The 19,482-nt window shown below is 36.8% G+C and overlaps 1 protein-coding gene across 2 annotated transcripts in view; it reads left to right on the top strand.

Annotated features, from left to right (window-relative positions):
* Positions 1–19,482, top strand: part of LOC132795907 (inactive dipeptidyl peptidase 10) — a 167,842-nt gene that overhangs the window by 66,439 nt on the left and 81,921 nt on the right. Inside the window, exon 2 of one of the 2 annotated variants that reach the window (XM_060806854.1) lies at positions 5,472–5,657. The exons of the other annotated variant lie outside the window; for it this stretch is intronic. Within the exon in view, the coding sequence (XP_060662837.1) occupies positions 5,547–5,657 (111 nt within the window). The 5' untranslated portion in view covers positions 5,472–5,546. The remainder of the gene's footprint in view (positions 1–5,471; positions 5,658–19,482) is intronic. 2 annotated transcript variants of the gene reach the window in all.

Raw genomic sequence — 19,482 nt, 5'->3', positions numbered from 1 at the left:
GTGTATGTGTGTGAGTGTGTCACTGTGTGAGTGCGAGTTCAAATACGAGTAAAAATTAGGAAAAAGAATATACTTGAACACAATAAAGTAAAAGCAAAGCGAAAAGGAAAGCGGAAATGATGTGCGGCCATTTTGAAGAGACAAAGCCGGCGGCCAACAAAGCGGCGAACTGAAGAACTGGAAAAGTGGCGAACAGTAGCGGAGAGAAAGAGAGAGATATAGAGGGGGAGGGAGAGACGCAAAACTCGTTACAGCTGCGGTTGCCCTGTCAAACAACTCGGCCAGCTAATGGTTTCTTTATTATACCCGCTACTCAGAGGGTAGAAGGGCATGATAACATTTGTGCCTCCAGAAAATGTACTCCATAAAATATATTGTACATATATATTCCTGATCACTGGATCGTCATAGGTTCTCTTTTGTATTGGTTGACTATGTGGAAAATTTGAAATAAATATTGCAATTATAACTTTCAGTATCTTTTAGCATATATTGGTATATATGCAGATTGGGTATACATTAAATTAAATATATATTTTGGTATATTTCAGTATTTCTCAGCTCAGTAATATTTCAATATTCCAATAAATTTGGTATATTTTTTATATAAATTAAATATGGTATACGAAATATACATTTTAGTATTTTTCGGTATTCGAATTGGGTACAGTAAAAATCTATTTTAACCAATTTTAGTATTTTAAGTATATAAATTCAGTATATTTTTCGAATAATAGCACTTCACTTAACTTTTATTAAAAATGGGCAGCAGTAACTTACAGTCGAGCACAACCGATTGTATTTTTCTTACATATTTTTTGTATTTCTTTTTATGCTTCCCCCCCGCTATTTTTCTTTTTACATTTTATTCACAATTTTCTTTTTGTTTTTGTCATTTTTGGAGCTTCAAGTCCATGTCAATTATTTGCATTTTGGTTTGGATTTGATGTGGCAAACAGACAGAAAGATAGACGGACGGATGAACAGTAGGTAAACGAGCGACAGTTAAAAGTGCTTCGATTGCATGCAAGAGGGCGCACGGTCTACAAATCTGAAAAACAGCAGCGGGGTCAAGCACAACCAAAGAAGCGAAGAGTGTGTGTGTGAGTGTCGCAGCACTTGCTAGCGCATTGAGGCGCTCATGCATAATTCCCGTTGGCCGCGCTTGAGCAGAGCTCTGCTGGCCATAACCATTTGGCTGCCATTTTTAGCATGCCCGCAAAACTTTTTGCCCAGCAGCAAAACAAAAAAAAAAGTAGAAGGAACAAAGTTGAATGACCACAAAGCATGCTGTTTGTTTTGTATTTGTTTTGTGATCAGAATTGATATGAAAATAATTATCGTCGCAAAACAAATTCTAAATAAAGTATATTTTAAAGAATCGCATTTATAGCAATTAAATGAAGCAAATAGCAACAATGTTATGTGGGAGAAATACAAAACTTGCGTTGTAAAACTTTGTTTTGCCAATGTTTGTTTTATGCAATTCTTCGATCAAGAGTGATCGGGTTGCTTTAAAATAATTCAGGCGGAAGTGCAGAGTCTCAAAAGAGCTGGAGGAGAAATAAAGGGAACTTGACTAACGTCAAGAGAGACGTCTGTATTTGTTGTCACTCATCCTAGTACAATTTATTTAGTTGCTACACAATTCTTGGCTAAACTACCCGCTAGTAATAAATATATTGCGTGGCATTAAAAGATGGGAGCAATGCAGCAGGCGGAAGGTCGCAACATGTGTAAGCGAGATGCTTGAATTGCATAATTATGCAATGCGTTGGCGTTTTGCGGCCTCTGCTCTGCTCTGCTCTGCTCCTGATTCGGATTCTGATTCAGATTCTGATTTGCATATTTTTATGCTGCGAGTGTTATTCAACATTACGCATGCGTCGTCGTGTGTGTAAGTGTGTCTGTGCTCGCTGGCAACGTTATGAATATTGCGTATTAAAATGCAAATTAAAGCCAAATTAGCACGCCTTTCAAGTGGGCGTAAAGTGCCGGCTCATGGATGATGTATGCTACACTTATTGCTGCCGTTGCCGTTGCTGCTGCTGTTGCTGCTGCTGCTGGTGATGTTGCCATAGCAATGGCAATGCCTGACATGTGAGTGTGACACGAGTCGCCTTGAATTAGTCGACAAAGTCGACCGACAACTGCAGCCCATGTGTAGCAGTAAATCCCACAATGGACACTCGACTGGGGAATAAGTTCGTTGCTTCCTTCCAACTCCTCCTATTTCCTTCTCTGCTGTGACAATGCGCACTTGACCGCAATCATTCAATTTCCAATTTCATGGATTGCCCCCCAATGGCAATTATGCTGCGTGTGTCAATCATCTGACACTAGCATAAATCTACTTCCCCTCTCTCTCTCTTGCTGGCTCTCTCTTTTAAACTCAAAAGTGTGTGCTGTCTTTTTTACTTTGTGAATTTTTATGCAGTTTACGATTGTGAATGAGTTTCACATTCATTTATTTGGCACCTCGTAAACTTGACAGTCGCTCACACTCGCTCACAATTTTATGTTTACCACAAAACTCAAACACACATCGTTACTTATGTATGTGTTTGTGTGTGATAAAATTGTCACAAAGTGTGTAATTTATTACCGTCGCTTTTTATGGAACTCAATGCTGGCAAAAACTTTCTTAATAAGATCGATTCGAAAATTGCAATTTTTGCTCTCATTTCATTACTTTTTCCCACTCATTAAAAGCTGCTATAAAGCGAGTTAAGAATGTGGCAAAAGTTGTATATTATTTAATGACGATCGACATTGATATCGGTAATCACTGGATCTCACTTGCATTGGTTGGCAATCTGGTATATTTTGTACTATACTAGTTTTAGCTTTTGGTATATTTCAATATATAGAGATAAATGAATTGGGTACAAAATATGGATTCTGGTATATGTAATTTTATTCAGTATATAAATTCGGTATATTTTTACAATAATACAGCAATGCTTAACTTTTGTTGAACAAAAGCAGCTAGTATCCTATAGTCGAGCACACTCGATTGTAGCTTTTTTACATTATTTGTATTTCCTTTTAAGTTAAGATTGTGGCAAAAGTTGTATGTTTTTTAATGACGATCAATATTGATAGCTGAAATCACTGGAATTTGAAATTTATCTTGCGCACGAAATGGAATTTTAATTGAATTTAAATTCATATATGATAGAACAAAAACTTGTTCGTTTGTTGCCAACATTTTGAATTTGATGAATTTATCAAAAATGTTTGCAGTTGAATGCGTCGCACTTTTAAAGAAGAAGAGCAGAACGTCGATGCCAAAGCATTAGCTGCGCTGTTATCCGTTAATTAATTTGCGGATTATTTGGCAATGGGGAGCAATGCAATTTGTTTTTTGTAATACATGCTTTAAAGCGTATGTATAACAATATCATTGAGTTTTTATCACGGCGCTGCCTTTGATGGCACATCAAGTTACAGGCATAAGCATAAGCATAAGCATAAGCATAAGTACAAGAGGATGTGAGGACAATTTGACTGTCTTCTGGTTGTCACCTGGCCAGGGACAGAGACTGAGACTGCTACTGAGACTGAGACTGAGACTGAGACACGAGACAAGGACAGCGACAGGCCAATGTCAATGCTAGCGACAAGGTGACGGCAGAGTGAGAGCTGTGCTCAGCTACCCTGACTGCTCGTAAAGCGCGTGTAATGCCGTTAATACCAATTTCAGTGCTTACAAATTGCGCATACGACGCGTGTGGCAGAGCATGGCATCGCGTGGTCTGGCATGGGTGACAGCAGCAACAACAGCGACAAGCGTAACTTATTTTTGCTTAGGAAATGGAAATTTCAATATGTCAGCGACAGCAGCAGCATCCGCGTGTTTGAACCCGAGAGGCAACACACACACTTACACCCACACTCACACCCACATACGCTCGCTGTAACAGCAACCAATAACAACTTCAAACATCTACGCAAACCCTCAGCACACTGTCAGCTGTCATATATCCTCCGGTGTTTATTGACAGACGTGTCTGTCAGTCTGCTCTTTCTAGTGTCTCCTGTCTCCCTCTCAATGCGAGCGCTGCATAACTTTCCCCAGCTGGCAACTTTAATTAGCATTCTGACTTATTGGGAATTGTAATTGTATTGCTCTCTCTTGCCTTCTCCTCTCTTGTTTCTCCTGTCCTCCGCTTGTGAACACATCCATTCCTAATACAATAACGAAAATTGTTCGTATCTTAATCGTATTACTAAAGCAGTCGTCCACAATCACAATGCCACAAACTGCACGACAAGTTTTTGAGAGTAACTCAATTCTTTTAACACATTTCTTTTGTTGCCAATTTCTATTCTCTGGTTGCAGACCTTGCACTGACTTTTGCTACAACTGAAATTGTATTGCGATCTCTGAAATGAAGTATTTTCAAAGTCGAAAATGTTTTTGATTTACCAATTTATTTTGTGGTTAGCCTTGAAATGCGTTTGACTGCCATTGAGATTGTGTTTCGAGCTCTTTTACGAATATTGCTTAAACATTTTCAAAATGAGTTTTTATTTCTCGGTTTACTTTGTGGTTATCCTTGAAATGAAGTGGGAATGCGATTCGATCTCTGAAATTAATATCTTTAGTTGTTTACTTTAGAACATTAATATTTTTAAAATTAAAAATGTTTTTGATTAATCAATTTATTTCATAGTTAGTCTAGTTGCTAATAAATAACTTGAAATAAGTTACACCACAATAAAAACTGTTATTCTATCTCTAAAATAAATACTTTGTAGGGCTGAATATTAATACTTGAAATAAGTTTAACGACAATTGAGATTGTGATCTCTTGAATGCTTAAATATATTCAAAGAATTGGAAGTATTTTTGATATATATATTACTTGTGCTTATATTTACGAACTTAGTTTTACTTCAATTCAAGTTGTGTTAGAATTTCGTAAATGAATGTTTTCAAAATTGAAAATGTTTTAGCTTAGTCGGTATTCTTGAAGTTAGTTTGAATACCATTAAAATTGTGACCATGATTTTGATTTATCTAGTTGGTCGCAAACTTGTTGAATTAATGGTTTTCAACTGCCATTAAGCTTAGCTTAGGGCATTGAAAAGTCGTTTATTCGATAAAGTTGCAAGCCAATTTTATGTAGTATGCTTTTGAGCGTCGCCTGGTGAGAAGTACGACCAACTAGTGGTTGCTGCCTTGATTGGCGTTGGCACCAATTAGTAAATCAATTAAAAGTTTCGCTTGTCAACGAGTCCGCACACACACTCACACTCGCGCGACGAAAGGGGCGTGGCATTTAAAGCACATTTGCATGCACATTCCGAAAGTAACTTTAGCTGAGATCGAAATTGAAACGGAACGAGTTAAAAAAGCTAAAGCGTTTTGGCGAGCTTTGAATGTTTTAGCATTAAGTGAGAAACATAATAATATATTAATAATAGCAATAACAATAGTAATAATAATAACAACATCAACACAGTTAATAACAACGAACGCGAGACGCGCTATTGAGTAATAATAAAAACGAAAGAAATATTAGAGAAACGCGTGCAAAATGTCGGTGGACTTGAGCGCCCAACAGGAGCCGACGATATCCGTGATAACCACTGTGCCGGTGGCTCAAAATGGTGGCGAAATGGACGCCCTGCTGCTGGGACGCATTGGGGTAAGTGTTGTCTGAAGTAGTCGTAGTCGTAGTCGACATGCAATTAAACATGCTTACATCGAACTCGAACAACAGCAACAAGAAATACAACAACCAAAACTAAAACTATTCTCGTACTCTCGACTACAAAATACTTGCATTTATTTCTCCTTTCAAAAAAAAATTACTAAATTAAAGCAAACTTACAAAGTAGCAAAGTGCGTGACGCCTAGCCAACAAATATATATATATACCATATATAATATATAGTAGCCATATACATATATATATATATGTATATATTTGTATGTATGTCTTTGTCTGTATACGCACAAAAGTTTCAATTGGCGTGCATTTTAGCTAGACAAATATTTGACTTGGCTTTCGTTTCGTCTTGTTTTTTTCACTCTCTTGTTCTCTCTGCTTTTCTAGTATTCTTGTGTCATTTTCTCATTCATTTCACACTTTACTCTAGTATTTTGCTCTGGCAAATAAGTGTAGAACTCAAGCAACTTTGCTTCTCTCTCTTTCTCTGTTGGCTGCGTGCGCGTAATTCGCCCCATTGAATTGAATTATGTTTTCTTCTTCATCTTCGTTTTGTCGCTATTAACTTTTATTATTAACTGGAAACGTAGTTGCAACCCGTTCTGAAAAGAAACGCTTTACCTTTTGACTAGGATACATCAAATATATATAGTATAACTATTTCTTAGCTAAACACTCGCTCGCTCTCTCTATCTCTCTCTGAACTCTTAAGTGCTGACACTGTTTAACATCTTCACTTCACCTTCACCTTCACTGCCAACTTCAACTCAGTTCACAAAACTCAGCGTAAGTATTGTAGTGAATAATTAATAGTAAAGTGTTTATTCAACCGCACACAGCTGAAGAGACACGCCCAGGTATAGATATATACGTAGATATATATACCATATACTATATGAATATAGCTTAGATATATCCTATCACAAACGTTGCTTCGATTCAGTTGCTTCGCGGCATTTTTCACAATTGCTTCAATAGAAAAATAGAAGTGCCTTTGGCTCGATACAAAAATGGTTTTAAGCCTACACAACTATGTCGATGATGTGCATGAGCAAGCAGAGGTAAACATTATTTACTCTATACCACACACCCGTCGGATACTTAATATCAGCTGGCTGCAAGCCATTTTATTTGAATTAAACAAAACACAATGCAAACGCTGATGCACACACACTTCAAGGTATTTTAAATGCTGTCTATTATTGTAAAATTAACTTTGAAATAACATTTCACACATATTTTCATAATTTCTCATTTACTGAACTGCAATTCAATAAACAGACTTTTAACTTACAACGAATCGATAGCCGCTTTTGTTATTAATAATGTTGCGTGTCCTTGGGATGGGAATGCAAAAACTTTTCGAATGCATTCAACTTGTTTATAAAGCCGTTATATCATTTAATACTCACTTGGCTGCGTGTTAATTAGAAAGCTTACGACTCGCAGCACACGAAGAAACAAGCAACAAAAACCAAAAAACAATTGCTAACTTTTTGCTGCCGCTGAGCTAGTTTATTTCTATGGCTGCAATGAATGCACATAAGAAGCTAAACGAAGCGCAGCGCAACGCAGTGAGTCGTGTGTTCAGGTAAGTGCTGTCCTGATAATTAAGTGGCCAAATTTAATTAAGCCCAAAAAAAACAAAAACAAAAACAAATGCAACTCAATCAAGCTAAAAGGCGGCAATAAAAAAAACAAACAGAGAATGCACATGCGCTTAGCACTTCAGTTTATTTTACGTTTCCTGCATTCCGTTTTCCTTTTTTTTCCTTCGTTACAAGTTCACACACCCTCGAAATGTTGCGTATACGCGGGGTTGTGCACTGCTCGCCTCATTATAATTGCGAATTAAAATTAATTCTGCTTATCGACACCCAAACGGAGTATCAGTTAGTCGGGCGCCCTTATTTGCTCTCGCTTCGTTTCATTGCGTTTCGTTCGTGTGTGCTGTTTTATTTTATTATTTTGTTGAAGGACACTCACAATGACGTCGTCGTAGTTGGGAGCTCATGTGAAACAAGCTCATTAAAGTGCCAAGTGCAGCCATTTGATTATGCTTCATAAAAATGAAAATAGAAATTCGACAAAGCCGCCGCTGCACTTGCTGCAACAGCTGTCGATGCAGTTCGCTTTCGTTTTCGTTTTTTTTTTTTTCAACTACTCTCTCAAATACCTCCACTTCATCATCACATTCATCCCTTTCGCCTCCGCTTGCTGCCTGCTGGAACAGTTAAGCCGTTTTCATGCCAACAGCAGCTGTGTTTTCTACACTAAGCCATAGCTCTATTCATAGTAGTTTTTCCTCCACTCATTTCTAGTTTTTGTTTTTCGCATTTTTGTGTTAAACCTTATTTTTGACAAGAAGGCGTCAGAATCCATAAAAAAAACTAGGTTCCCCTATCGAACGGAGCTTGTTTTTCGTTGTACAGTTTAATATTAAAGATACGACAGAGAAATGGCAATTGTTTAGTCTGCTGATTAAAAGAGGAGAAATGAGGTAATGCTGACTATGCTTTAAAATGTGTGCTTAATATATAAATTAACGAAAATATGCGCTTAGTAAGTGGTAAGTACCTGCTTATAAAGTAAATATGTATAATGTGTATATAATTTTTGGAATTTTTCGCAATTTATTTGAATATTGTATTACTACTTTAATTTGGTATTCCATAAAAACCTTAAAAGGCAGGCATATAAAGATGGTAATTTTAGTATTCGAAAATTAATCTGTAAGAATTTTTTAACAATACAAAATACTAACAATCTAATTTATTTTGCATAGTATTTTTTAACCGACGACTGTTTCAAACAATGATTATATTATTGCTTAAAATCAAATTTAAATAGAATGTGAACCGATTATTTAATGTATTTTTACAATATGATATTAGTATCATATTATTATTAAATTTTATATTTTTGATATAGTTTTCATTTAAGCTATAAATCTTTAAAATATAAATTAAATAATTGTTTCTTTTATAATTTAATATTCAAATTATTTCTTAAAATTACTTTTTTTTTGGAAAAATAATTAAATGAGAAATTTATAATTTAAAAATCAATAATTTTAAGTTATTTTTACAATACAATTTTGAATTAATGTTTTAATGCGATTAGCTCTTTTTGAAAAATAAATGAATAGGTTACCACAAAAAAGATTTTTCATATTATTTTTACATTACATTTAATTTACAAAACATTCATAAAATGCTTTACTGCTTTCTTTTAGCTTTTTCATGTAAATAAGTTGTATGTAGAGTATGCAAAATTCGTTCTGGTATTTGCTGCAGTAATACAAATTTCTTTTGCTTGTTTGATTTTCGTTTCACATGAGCAAAGAATTTTTTCTGGAAAATATTTCTTATGAAAATGCGAGAGCAGCTTCTGCATGGCATAGCAAGTATGCGACTGTGCATGTGAGTGTCTGTGTGTGTGCATACGTGTGTATGTGTGTGTGTGTGTGTGTTTTAGTGAGTTCCATAAAGGTAATCGAAATTTTTTAATCTTTTGCATCGCTAAACCAATTTGCTTATCGGGGAAAAGTGAGAAGCGCAAAAAAAGCTTTAAAGTTGTTGAGCAACTGCAATTAGTTGGCCAAGGGTGCAAGCCATATATGATTGGGGGGGCGTGGCAGGAAGAACGAAGAAGGGGGCGCAGACTGATGACTGTGACTGTTGCAATTTGGTAAATTGATTTGCTCAGCTGCTGGCGAAGATCTCACACACAAACAATGTGTGTGTGTGTGTGTGTGTCTCAACATGGATTGACATGGATCAGTGCAGTGCAATTGCAATTGAAACAACGAGCATTTTGTTGCGCCGCATAATTGATGAGCTGGACAGATGACGATATGACGCATATATGTAGACAAAGAGAGGGAGAGAGGGAGAGAAGATGGGCGCGTGTGGAGTGACTGACAGTGAATGAAGCGTTGCGCACGTTAATCGAATTAAATGCAGGCCACGTTGTCTCCATAGTCACCGCACACACACACACACGCTCACACACATACACACACACACACATACTTACGGACTCACGTATGGTTGTGATGAACCTGTACAATATGGCGTAACTGTTAGCCGAGAGCGGTAAGCTTGATTGAGTTCAAAATCAGATTTGTTGTTCGCCTCTCACATTGCAAATTGAAATAAAAACGAAACGTGACATTTGGTTGTGGCAACAGGCGCCCGCAGGCCTCACACACTCACACACACACACTCGGGCGAAACGGGGTATGTAAAATGTCTAACAATATGGCAGAGCAGTTAAAGCTGATTGTGGCAAAGGCACAGGGCGTAAACCCCTCGAAGCTATGCGTGTGTAAGTGTGTGTGTGTGTGTGTGTATGTGTGTGTTCTCTTCTCCCTTTTTTTGTTTCCTTTTTTATACCCGTTGCCCATAGAGTAGAAGGGTATTATAACTTTGTGCCTTCAGGAAATATATGTCACAGGCAGAAGAATGCAGCTCCGATTCTATAAAGTATATACATATATTCTTCATCAACCTCAACAGTCGAGGCGATATAGCCATGTCCGTTTATTCTTCTGTCTGTCTGTCCGTATATAACATTAGATCTCAGACTCTTCAAGAGATAGAGCTCAAATATTCGACAGCACTTGTTATGTTTACAGATTTAGTTTGAATATTTTGCCGAGCTCATTTACGCCCCGCCTAATAACAAGTCGAATTTTAAAGCCTAATAACAAGTTTAAATTTAAATTCGATTTTTTTGTAAAATAAACTTAAAATTAATTCTTCATGATTCCTAAAAATGTTGTTGCGATCAGATAAAAATTTTATATGTTAATTAAGAGAGTTAGAACGCTTACTTACTTAGTTACTTTCGGTGACAATCTGGAATATTTAAGTATATTGGTATATTTTGATCTCTATGTTATATTTTGATTATTGTACTATATCAATATCAAATTATAGCCTTTGATATATTTTATAATTAATACCACACTGTTTTACTCTTATTCACAAAGGGTAATGGGTATCTCAAGGTCGAGCACACTCGACTGTAACGTTTTTACTTGTTTTTTTTTTTTTTTGCTGTGCTGGGTGTCGTTTTTCTTTTGGGGTTGCGGGTGCCAAACAATCAAATAAAGTTTTGCGTTTTTACCCTTTTTTTCGATACTCGAGAGAAAGAGAAAGATGAAAAGCGAAAGCGAAAGCGAGAGTGCGACTTGCTTCGTATATTTTATTGTCAAAATCAATAGATGTCAGCATTTAACAGTTGCCAATGCCTGCTGGCGTTCTATGCGAGCATAGATCCTTACCTTTCCCTTTGCTCTCCCTTTGCCTCTTTCTCTGTTTCTCCCTCTCTTCCTTTCTGGCTGTCAGATGCTTTCGCTTTATTAGATTTTCTCGGTCGTTTGGCTCAGGTAAGTAATAAATATGTATATGTATATTTATGTAGTCGAGTCTAGTTAGTTTATCTATGCTTATTTATGCCCCTATCTACTAACTGTGTCTGTATTCTGTGTTCTTCCACCATCTCATGAATGCTCCAAAACACACACATCGAAACACACATCACACACACACACTCTCGTATAAATAATATCCTAACATATATGTATATTGCGATTGAAGCGCTGCAGCGCAACAATCAAAAGTTTAATGTGCCATCGTTTTAAAATATATATTATTCTTTTTCTCTTCTACTCCCCCAACACACACACACTCACACACACACACCAACACACTCGACCACGAATTGTATAACAACAACAACAAAAACAACAACTATAAACAAACAACTCATACATCCACACCCAAAAACCAAAACCAAATCCAATATATACTTTATGTACTTTTGTGTATCTCTGTGTCTATAAAAAAACTAAACTAAAAAACACAATAAAAAAAATGAAACTAACAAAAAAAATATATACTAAACACAAAAAACGCTGCAGCATTCGGTAAGTGCAAAACTGATTAAAATCTTTAATTAACTCGTTGTCCCTTGTTTTTTTGTGTTTCCCTTTCTTTATTTCTTTTTTGTCTCTGTGTGTACCACATGTTGTATGCATAATATTTTAAAGTTAACCAACAAACTGCCTAACCACAAATTGTGTAAACTTTATTTATAAGTTGAGATGAAAACATGAACTAAAAAGTTGATGCAACATGAAAATAAACTTAAGTAAAAGAGTTTACAATATTTTGAAGAATTATCAACTCGTTTGTTTAAGTGCGTGTGCTGCATTCATTTCTTTATTTCCAAGCAATTAAACTTTATAAGCTCAACAAAGGCTTCGCCAAATTCCTAAAATATGTGTCTGAGTGTGTGTGGCATACTCTTAATTAAATTTAGTGCACTAGCTTATTAGATTTCTTTCTCTGGAACTTACTTATTTTAAAACTCGCCTCAAGGTTAAAGGCAATGATGATGATGATGATGATGATGATGTTACGTATACCACTCGTTGCCTCTCCCTCACCCCCTCGTTGTGTGGCTGTGGCTGTGTGAAATGTGAAACTCACATAAATGAGCAAAAAGCAAGTTGTGAGGCGAACAGCTGGACCAATTCCATCACAGTTTGTGTTATGATTAATGCGGCAAGGCAAGCTCAAGCGTTGCGTAGTTCACAGAATTTATGAAGTTCAAAGCGTGGCTGCGACAGCATCCGCCTAGGACCATTCAAGTTGAAGTTGAGTGACTGTAAGACAAGAGACTTACCGCTCGCTCGCTCACCGCTCTTATTGCCAGCTGCTGGGCATGGTTCTTGGCTAATGGATGGCCAGCGGCAGCAGCAGCAGCAGCAGCGATGTGACTTCTGTGGTTACCTGCGTGCAGCCAAGTTCTAAGTTCCCAGTTCAGTCTGCTTTTGCCTGCTGGCTAACGATGCCATTATATTGTCATGAATATGATTATGTCTTGCTTTCACTCTCCCCCCCTCTCGCTCTCTCTGTCTCTTCCACTATCTCTCTCTCTCTATCTGTATGTCTATTGGGCGTAAGAATGTGGGCGGGTATGAAAGAACAGGTATGAAGACGACGTCGACCATGCTCATAATTCATATAAAAAACTTTTATGCCTCTTAAGTAAATAGCACAGAAATGGAATAGAATTATGCGTGCCAAGCGCCAAGCAAAAGTATGCACAAATTTTTGCCTCTGCATGACAATTTATGCGACGCGAGCGTGTAAAGAATTTCTGTGTTGTGTGCCTCCTCGTTTTACACCTTATGCCACATGCTTTGTGGCTCGTTTTGCGTCTAATTGCAGTGGCCCAAAAGCGAAAAGCATGGCGTCAGGTGTTGTCTGCCATAATTAAAGCTGCAACTGCCGCGGCTGCTGCTGCTATTTGTCTTGGCCTGACAAAGTTCAAGTTCACTGGGGCCTGACCTTGCGGACGAAAATACCCCGCACATACGCCCAAAGGATGCGCTGCGATTGGGGACTGCAGCTCGAGTGCAAAAAATGCAATGGAAGGCAAGGCACGGCAAGGCAAGGTTACTTAAGGTCCACAATATTTACCATTTACCATTTACCATACCATATATACTCGCTGCTTGTAAGCACATCTCGCAGAGCAACGGCATCAAGTATACGTCATGTGGCGCCCAGTTATGCAAATAATTTCCATTATTAAACAAACGCACGCCTGGCATGTTCCCCCAATTTTAATAAAGCCGTCATGATGGCTTCCCATTTTTTTGTGTTGTGTTGTGTTGTGTTGCTTTCGTGCTCTTTTTTTTATTTCTCTTTTCCAGACAGACGCATCAAATGCGTTATGAATGGACGAACGACGAGCTGATAAAATGTGAAACGAGCTGTGCAAATAATAGTTTATAAGCTTGAGATTTATTTTGCAGCCTTACACAATTTATATTATGCGCTAATCGAGTATTTAACGTTGGCGATAAGCGCAAATTAATTGAAACTTAAATCGTGGAATTCAATTATGCTTCTTTTCAAAACCGACCGCAAAGTTAATTATGCTCAATAACAATTAATCGAGTGCTGACATTCAAATTGCATTTAAAATATTCATTATTTCATTAGCAAAGTGTTAATTAATATGCATTTTGAAATGCCCAGCACTGAGTTGTTGTTACAACGGCATTTATTTCGACAGAGTTTTTAATGAAAACACGCGTATGGAAAAGTTAATTTATGTTTGTTGCGTAGACAATCATTAACATAAATATTACGCGTAGACGTAGAATTCATTTTCTTGCATAATTTGCTTGTTTAGGAATCTCAAATTTTCGCTTGGCAAAATAAATAGAAAATCAACAAAAACAAATTCAGCAACTGGTATTTATTTTACGTTCAATTATTGTTTATTAGACCTGCTACCCATAGGGTATAAGGGTAGGAAATGTATGTAACAGGCAGAAGGAAGCGCCTCCGATCCCATGAAGTATATATATACGAGTATGCATATGCTAGATCATCGCCATCAGCCGAGACGGTATAGTCAAATCCGTCTGTCTGTCTGTCCGTCTATATGAACACCTAGATCTCAGAGACTATAAGATATGCTTGCACGCAGATCAAGTTTGACATACATTTTTATCACGCTCACTTCCACCTACGAAAGTAGCGTATTTTTGAAACTAGAGCTATGAATTTCGATATGTACAATAATAGCTACAGTGTTTGTGATTCCTGATTTATGATTTGGAAGAAACTTATTTAAGAAATTTTTTTGTACAAACGCTTCTTAGCTGGTTTGGCTGACAATATGGTATATTTTAGTACCCCATGGTATATTTTGAAAATACTATATTAATATACCAAATAAAGCCTTTGGTATATTTAGCATACAATACCGCATTGTTTTGCTGTTATTCAAAATGTGCAGTCGAACATACTGGACTGTAGCTTTCCTACTTCCTTGAGTGTAGTACTACATCGATATTACAAATATTGTCTTCGGTATATTTTAATATTTTTGCTTTTTATTATATGGTATATTTTAGAAAAAATACCTCACTGTTTTGCTCATATTCGTAATGCGTAATAGATAACATATATCACAGCAAAGAAAACTTGAATGTAGCTTCTTTACTGGTTTTAATAATATCTTAGGCCATAAATATTAATATAGATTTCTCAGCGATATATTAGCTTTTGTTAAGCAATATTAGCAAAGACATAAGAATAAATATTAAGTCTTGAGTGGCAGCTTTCTCATCTTGTTTTTTTGCAAATAAAAACAGCTTGTGTTTTTATCGCAAGTGAATTAACATTTTTGCTAGCCGAAAATGCAAAGCAATGCAAAATAAATGGAATCATTACCATTTGCTTTGTCACTTTGTCCAGCTGAAATCGCATTCATAACGATTGGTGATTTGCGTGGCTTATGCGTTTTTTCTTCGGTCATGCTGTGACAACGATTGAGAAAAAAAAAAGAAACAATTGCCGCGTCTGAGCTCGCATTAAAGACATCAAAACAATAAGCTGTGAGAACAAGGCAATAAGACAAAGGGCGTCGGCTTAGAGCTAAAGAAATATATTTTTTTTTTTCGTGGGGGGTTTATAAATCGATTTTGAAATCGCGTTTATCAGCAGAAATAAATCACAATATCCATGCGTAAGCTAGACAAAATGTCGACGTGTTCTCGCCTCTTCGCCTAGCAATGATATTTGAGCCTGTGCCTGTGTAATTGTCAGCAGCCAGGATGAGAGACTGAAATGCTAAGGAGACGAAAAGAGAGAGAGAAGAGAGAAGAGTGAGGAGTGAAGAGCGAAGAGGCGAGCACAGCGAGTGTGGCTCATAAAATGCAGGGCAGCGACAAGGCCCAAGGACTGACTGCCGTACAAGTAGACAAAAGGACACTTTATGTCACATGAGTGTATGTGTATGTGTGTGTTACGAGTGTGTCGAGTGGGCGTGGCAACAGTGATGTAAAGCTTAAGTTAATAGCGAATATTTACAAATCGATTTTGTTGTGATTGCGAAAACAATTTGAAAATGGCTTTGAGCGATTTCCAAAGAACTCAAGCGGCAAGCTGGCAAACATGAACGCCCACTCGACGCACACACACACCCACACACACACACACACATGCTGTCTACCACATACAATGACTTCCACACACATGCGCATTTTGGGGACAATGCAAGGCTGTCGCTTTGAATCCTTTATCATTGTGCTCACACACAGTGCACGCACACACACTCACACTCCTTCACACACACTAACACTCATCAAATGCAGTTTGTCGCTTGGTCTTCTTGCAGTTACTCTGCACTAATTTGTCAGTTGAGCTTCACAACGTCAACGCCAATTTATCAGCGCCAAACGAACTGCGAACAAACTCACAACTGACTGGCAAATCCTTTATCCTTAAACGAATGTTTTGCCAAATATATATGGAGAGTGATACCGATTATAATCCCTTTTATGACTAAGCCGCTAAAACTCACTGATTGATTGCCCATCATCCTAAAACATTCACTGTCCAAAATGCTGACGTTCTTTATTTTTTTTTTTTAACTCCAAAAATATTGAAAATAAATCAAAAAAACTCTTTGTGCTTCAGTTAGCTGAATAATCCTCAAATTGCTGCACAGCATGAACTTTGTTTTTGCGTCTAGTTTTCTTCTGTTTCACGTGCGAGTCTGACCGAGGTTGATATTGATAGTCAGCCTCTTTTTCCATGTTGCTCTCATAGTCAAAATTGATTTCCATGTTGCTCTCATCCTGATAGTTGAACATGTCGCGTTTAACTCCGCTTGCTGTCACAACAGCTGCATTGCTTAGAGTTAACTTCAGCGCCAATGGCGTGAAAAAGAGCAAAATCAGACAGATTCGAATGTTCATTGTGTTGTTTTCAATAAGTGAGTACGCTTTTGGTGCTACAGTTAAATGTGAGTTTCAATGTGAAGCCTACTATGCTGAATTGTAGAACAAAAGAAGATATCATTATCATTGAAAGTTGAATTTAAAAAATTCCCTATAATTAAAGTTGCAGAGTAAATGACAGGCAGACAAACAATAAATATTAGCTTAAAAATACTCTTTACATGGGTAAATTTTTATTTCCAATTTATTATTTTACAATTTGTTTAAGCTCTCAAGTAAAACCAACTAATTTCTTAAACGCTGGCTGCTAAGGTCTTCATTTCATTTATTTATATTATAAAATTTGAAACACAGCTTCAATTATTATTATTAAGTTAAACATATATGATAGTTTATATATAGAAAATTAAAAAATTTTCTTCAGAATATAAATATTTTTTCTTATAGCTTAAATTTGTCCTTAATAAAATTGAAATATTTAGTATTTGAGAATTAAAATATTTTTTTAAAGCATACATTTTTGAATAATGAAATTATTGTATTTGTTAAGAACTAAAATATTTTCATTTATAGTTTAAATTTTTGTTTAATGAAATATAAACTTGTATTCTTTGAGAATTAAAGTATTCATTCTTAAAGTTGAAATTTTTGATTAATAAAATCGTTGTATTTTTTAAGAATTAAAATATTCTTTAATTTTTTATTTAAGGAAATTAACATTTTTATTATATGTTTCATGAATGGTTTCGAATATATAACATTTATTTAACAACTTTATTATTATGTAACTAGTTTCTCCATCTTTGGCAATTATTAGTGCATCAGGCAGATAACATGAATAGTTGATAAATCTCAAAGTTGACAAAGAGTTTGACAAGCATAAAAGCTGCAATATCAATAAAAGAAGCATCAAGTTTCTTGTGTACCGAAGACTTCAAAAGTTGTTCATTGGATGCCCAGAAGGGTTTACTGTACCACAAAGTAGCTGCGCTTTTCAGACTAATTCCTTTATGGCAAGCGTAAAATGCAAAAGGGCTACATTTAATGCCCAACAGCAACTGCATTATGAATGTCCGCTAGCAAACTCGTGACTCGTTGTTCGATGGCCTCGCGATTGGCGACGAGACGTCGCAGGTTTTCTTCGAACTCATCCATATGCTCCGGCTCCGCATTGTTGCGAGCTGCAGCCGCTGCCTGAATGGCTCTGGCCAAACGCAGTTCGTTGAGAGTGCGAAGATAGCGATGACGCTTCATGAAATTAGGTGCCATGGACCACGAGCGACGATTGAACAAGGGCACGAGAAGACTGCTCGTGGGCACCATAAAGGGCAGCTGCAAGTCGTCGAGAGGAATGCGATATGGTTGCTCTTGCTCCTGTTCCTGTTCCTGCTCCTCTTGCAGGCACTCGGCTGGCAATTGCGCATTCGCCTCATTGTCACTGGGCGCATGCTCGTTGTGATAATCAGTGTGATAATTCTCCTCTTTGAGTTTCTTGGGTCTTTTGGGGTTTATTTTCTTGCACTTTGGCTTTGGCTTTGGTTTTGGTGGAAAAATACCCTCATCCAGTTGCTTGAGATCCTCCGACATCGCCTTGGTGTTGTCATACAGCGTGCGCAGCAAGCAACTAACTCGAGCTGTGAATTCGCTGCCTTCATTCTGCACCTGCTCATCATCGTCATCAGCGTAGTCCTCTTCTTTGGTGTTTGCCTTTGGCCTCTCATCGTCGCCCACATCCTTGGCCGGACAGATGCGAGCTTGTGAACCGGATCGAAACACTCTCTGTGGCTTGTTATTAGCTTGGGAGTGGGCGTGGGCGTGGGCGTGACCGTGGGCGTAATGCTTCATTTGCAAATGCAGCTGCTTCTCGGATTTCTGCGCTTCGACTGCCGGCGAATGCTGGCCATCGCTGCCCATCGCTGGCATTGAATTTGATTTGCTTTGCTGCATTTGCTGGCGTGGCAGCGCCTCAATCTCATCCGCTTCGTTGGCTCCCACGTCGAGTCGCAGCAGCCAGAGCAAGCAAATGCCAAGTAACAATGTCTGGAATTGTAATTCCATCGCATTGTTTGCTTCTCAATTCATATCACAACTATGACGCACAATGCTCAGGCGAGTTCTTCTCATCAACTTTGTAAACACCAGCGCCTCATGTGTTTAAGGAAAAGCAGCCAAATTTAAAAGAAGCAAATTTAATGTACATTTATAATAACTGATTTACCACTTAAACATATATTACACAAACCACAATTAAATAATTTGTTTTGCTCAAAATATTTCATATGAGTGGTAAGTGGATTTTGTTCTTTAAAACAAACTTGTATTCATTCAGCTTTAATTTGAAAGTGGATATTTAAAGCCACTTTTATTCTTATTGATTTAACGTTTTAATTTATTTGTTTTTAAATTTGTTAAGTTCTTTCTTTGGTTTCAAAATCTTTGTATTTATTCAGCTTTTATAGGGAAATCAGTTATTAAGTGTCGATTCTTAAGTTACTAACATATTTAATTATTTCTCTTTGATTTAAGTATTTCATTTTCATTCACGTTCAAACTGATAAATGATTTCTTTTATTATACATGTATAAAGATTTTATTGCTTTAACTATAATTTTAAAATGAGTATTTATATATTTTTTTCACTTTTTGCATTTTTGCGACTTAATTTTTGTGATTTTTCAAAATGGAAGTATTTTAGCATATTCTAATTTTATTGGGCAATCAATTTATTATCAAATCATTATTTTATTTGGCAAAGATTTTCAGCAAATCAAGCATTCATTTCGAATACTTTACTTTTGTGGTTTCAAACAAGTTTTGCAGGTTAAATTAAAGCGACTTGCTACACGAAAAGAATCTTTATATCAGAGAGACTTTCGCAAGAGTATTTTGTATGCAATTACCTTTTGCATTTCTTACTTATCCCATTACCAAATTCAATTGAATCCCTTTAAAATGCAGAGTGTGTGTGGCATCTTCATTCGAGTGGTTGCAAGTCCTATCAAATTACTCCAGTTTCTGCCAAAA

Source organism: Drosophila nasuta, chromosome X (assembly GCF_023558535.2).
Source record: "Drosophila nasuta strain 15112-1781.00 chromosome X, ASM2355853v1, whole genome shotgun sequence".
NCBI lineage: Eukaryota > Metazoa > Arthropoda > Insecta > Diptera > Drosophilidae > Drosophila > Drosophila nasuta.
Note: the sequence above shows the minus strand (reverse complement) of the source record. Positions and strands in the feature narration are given on the sequence as shown.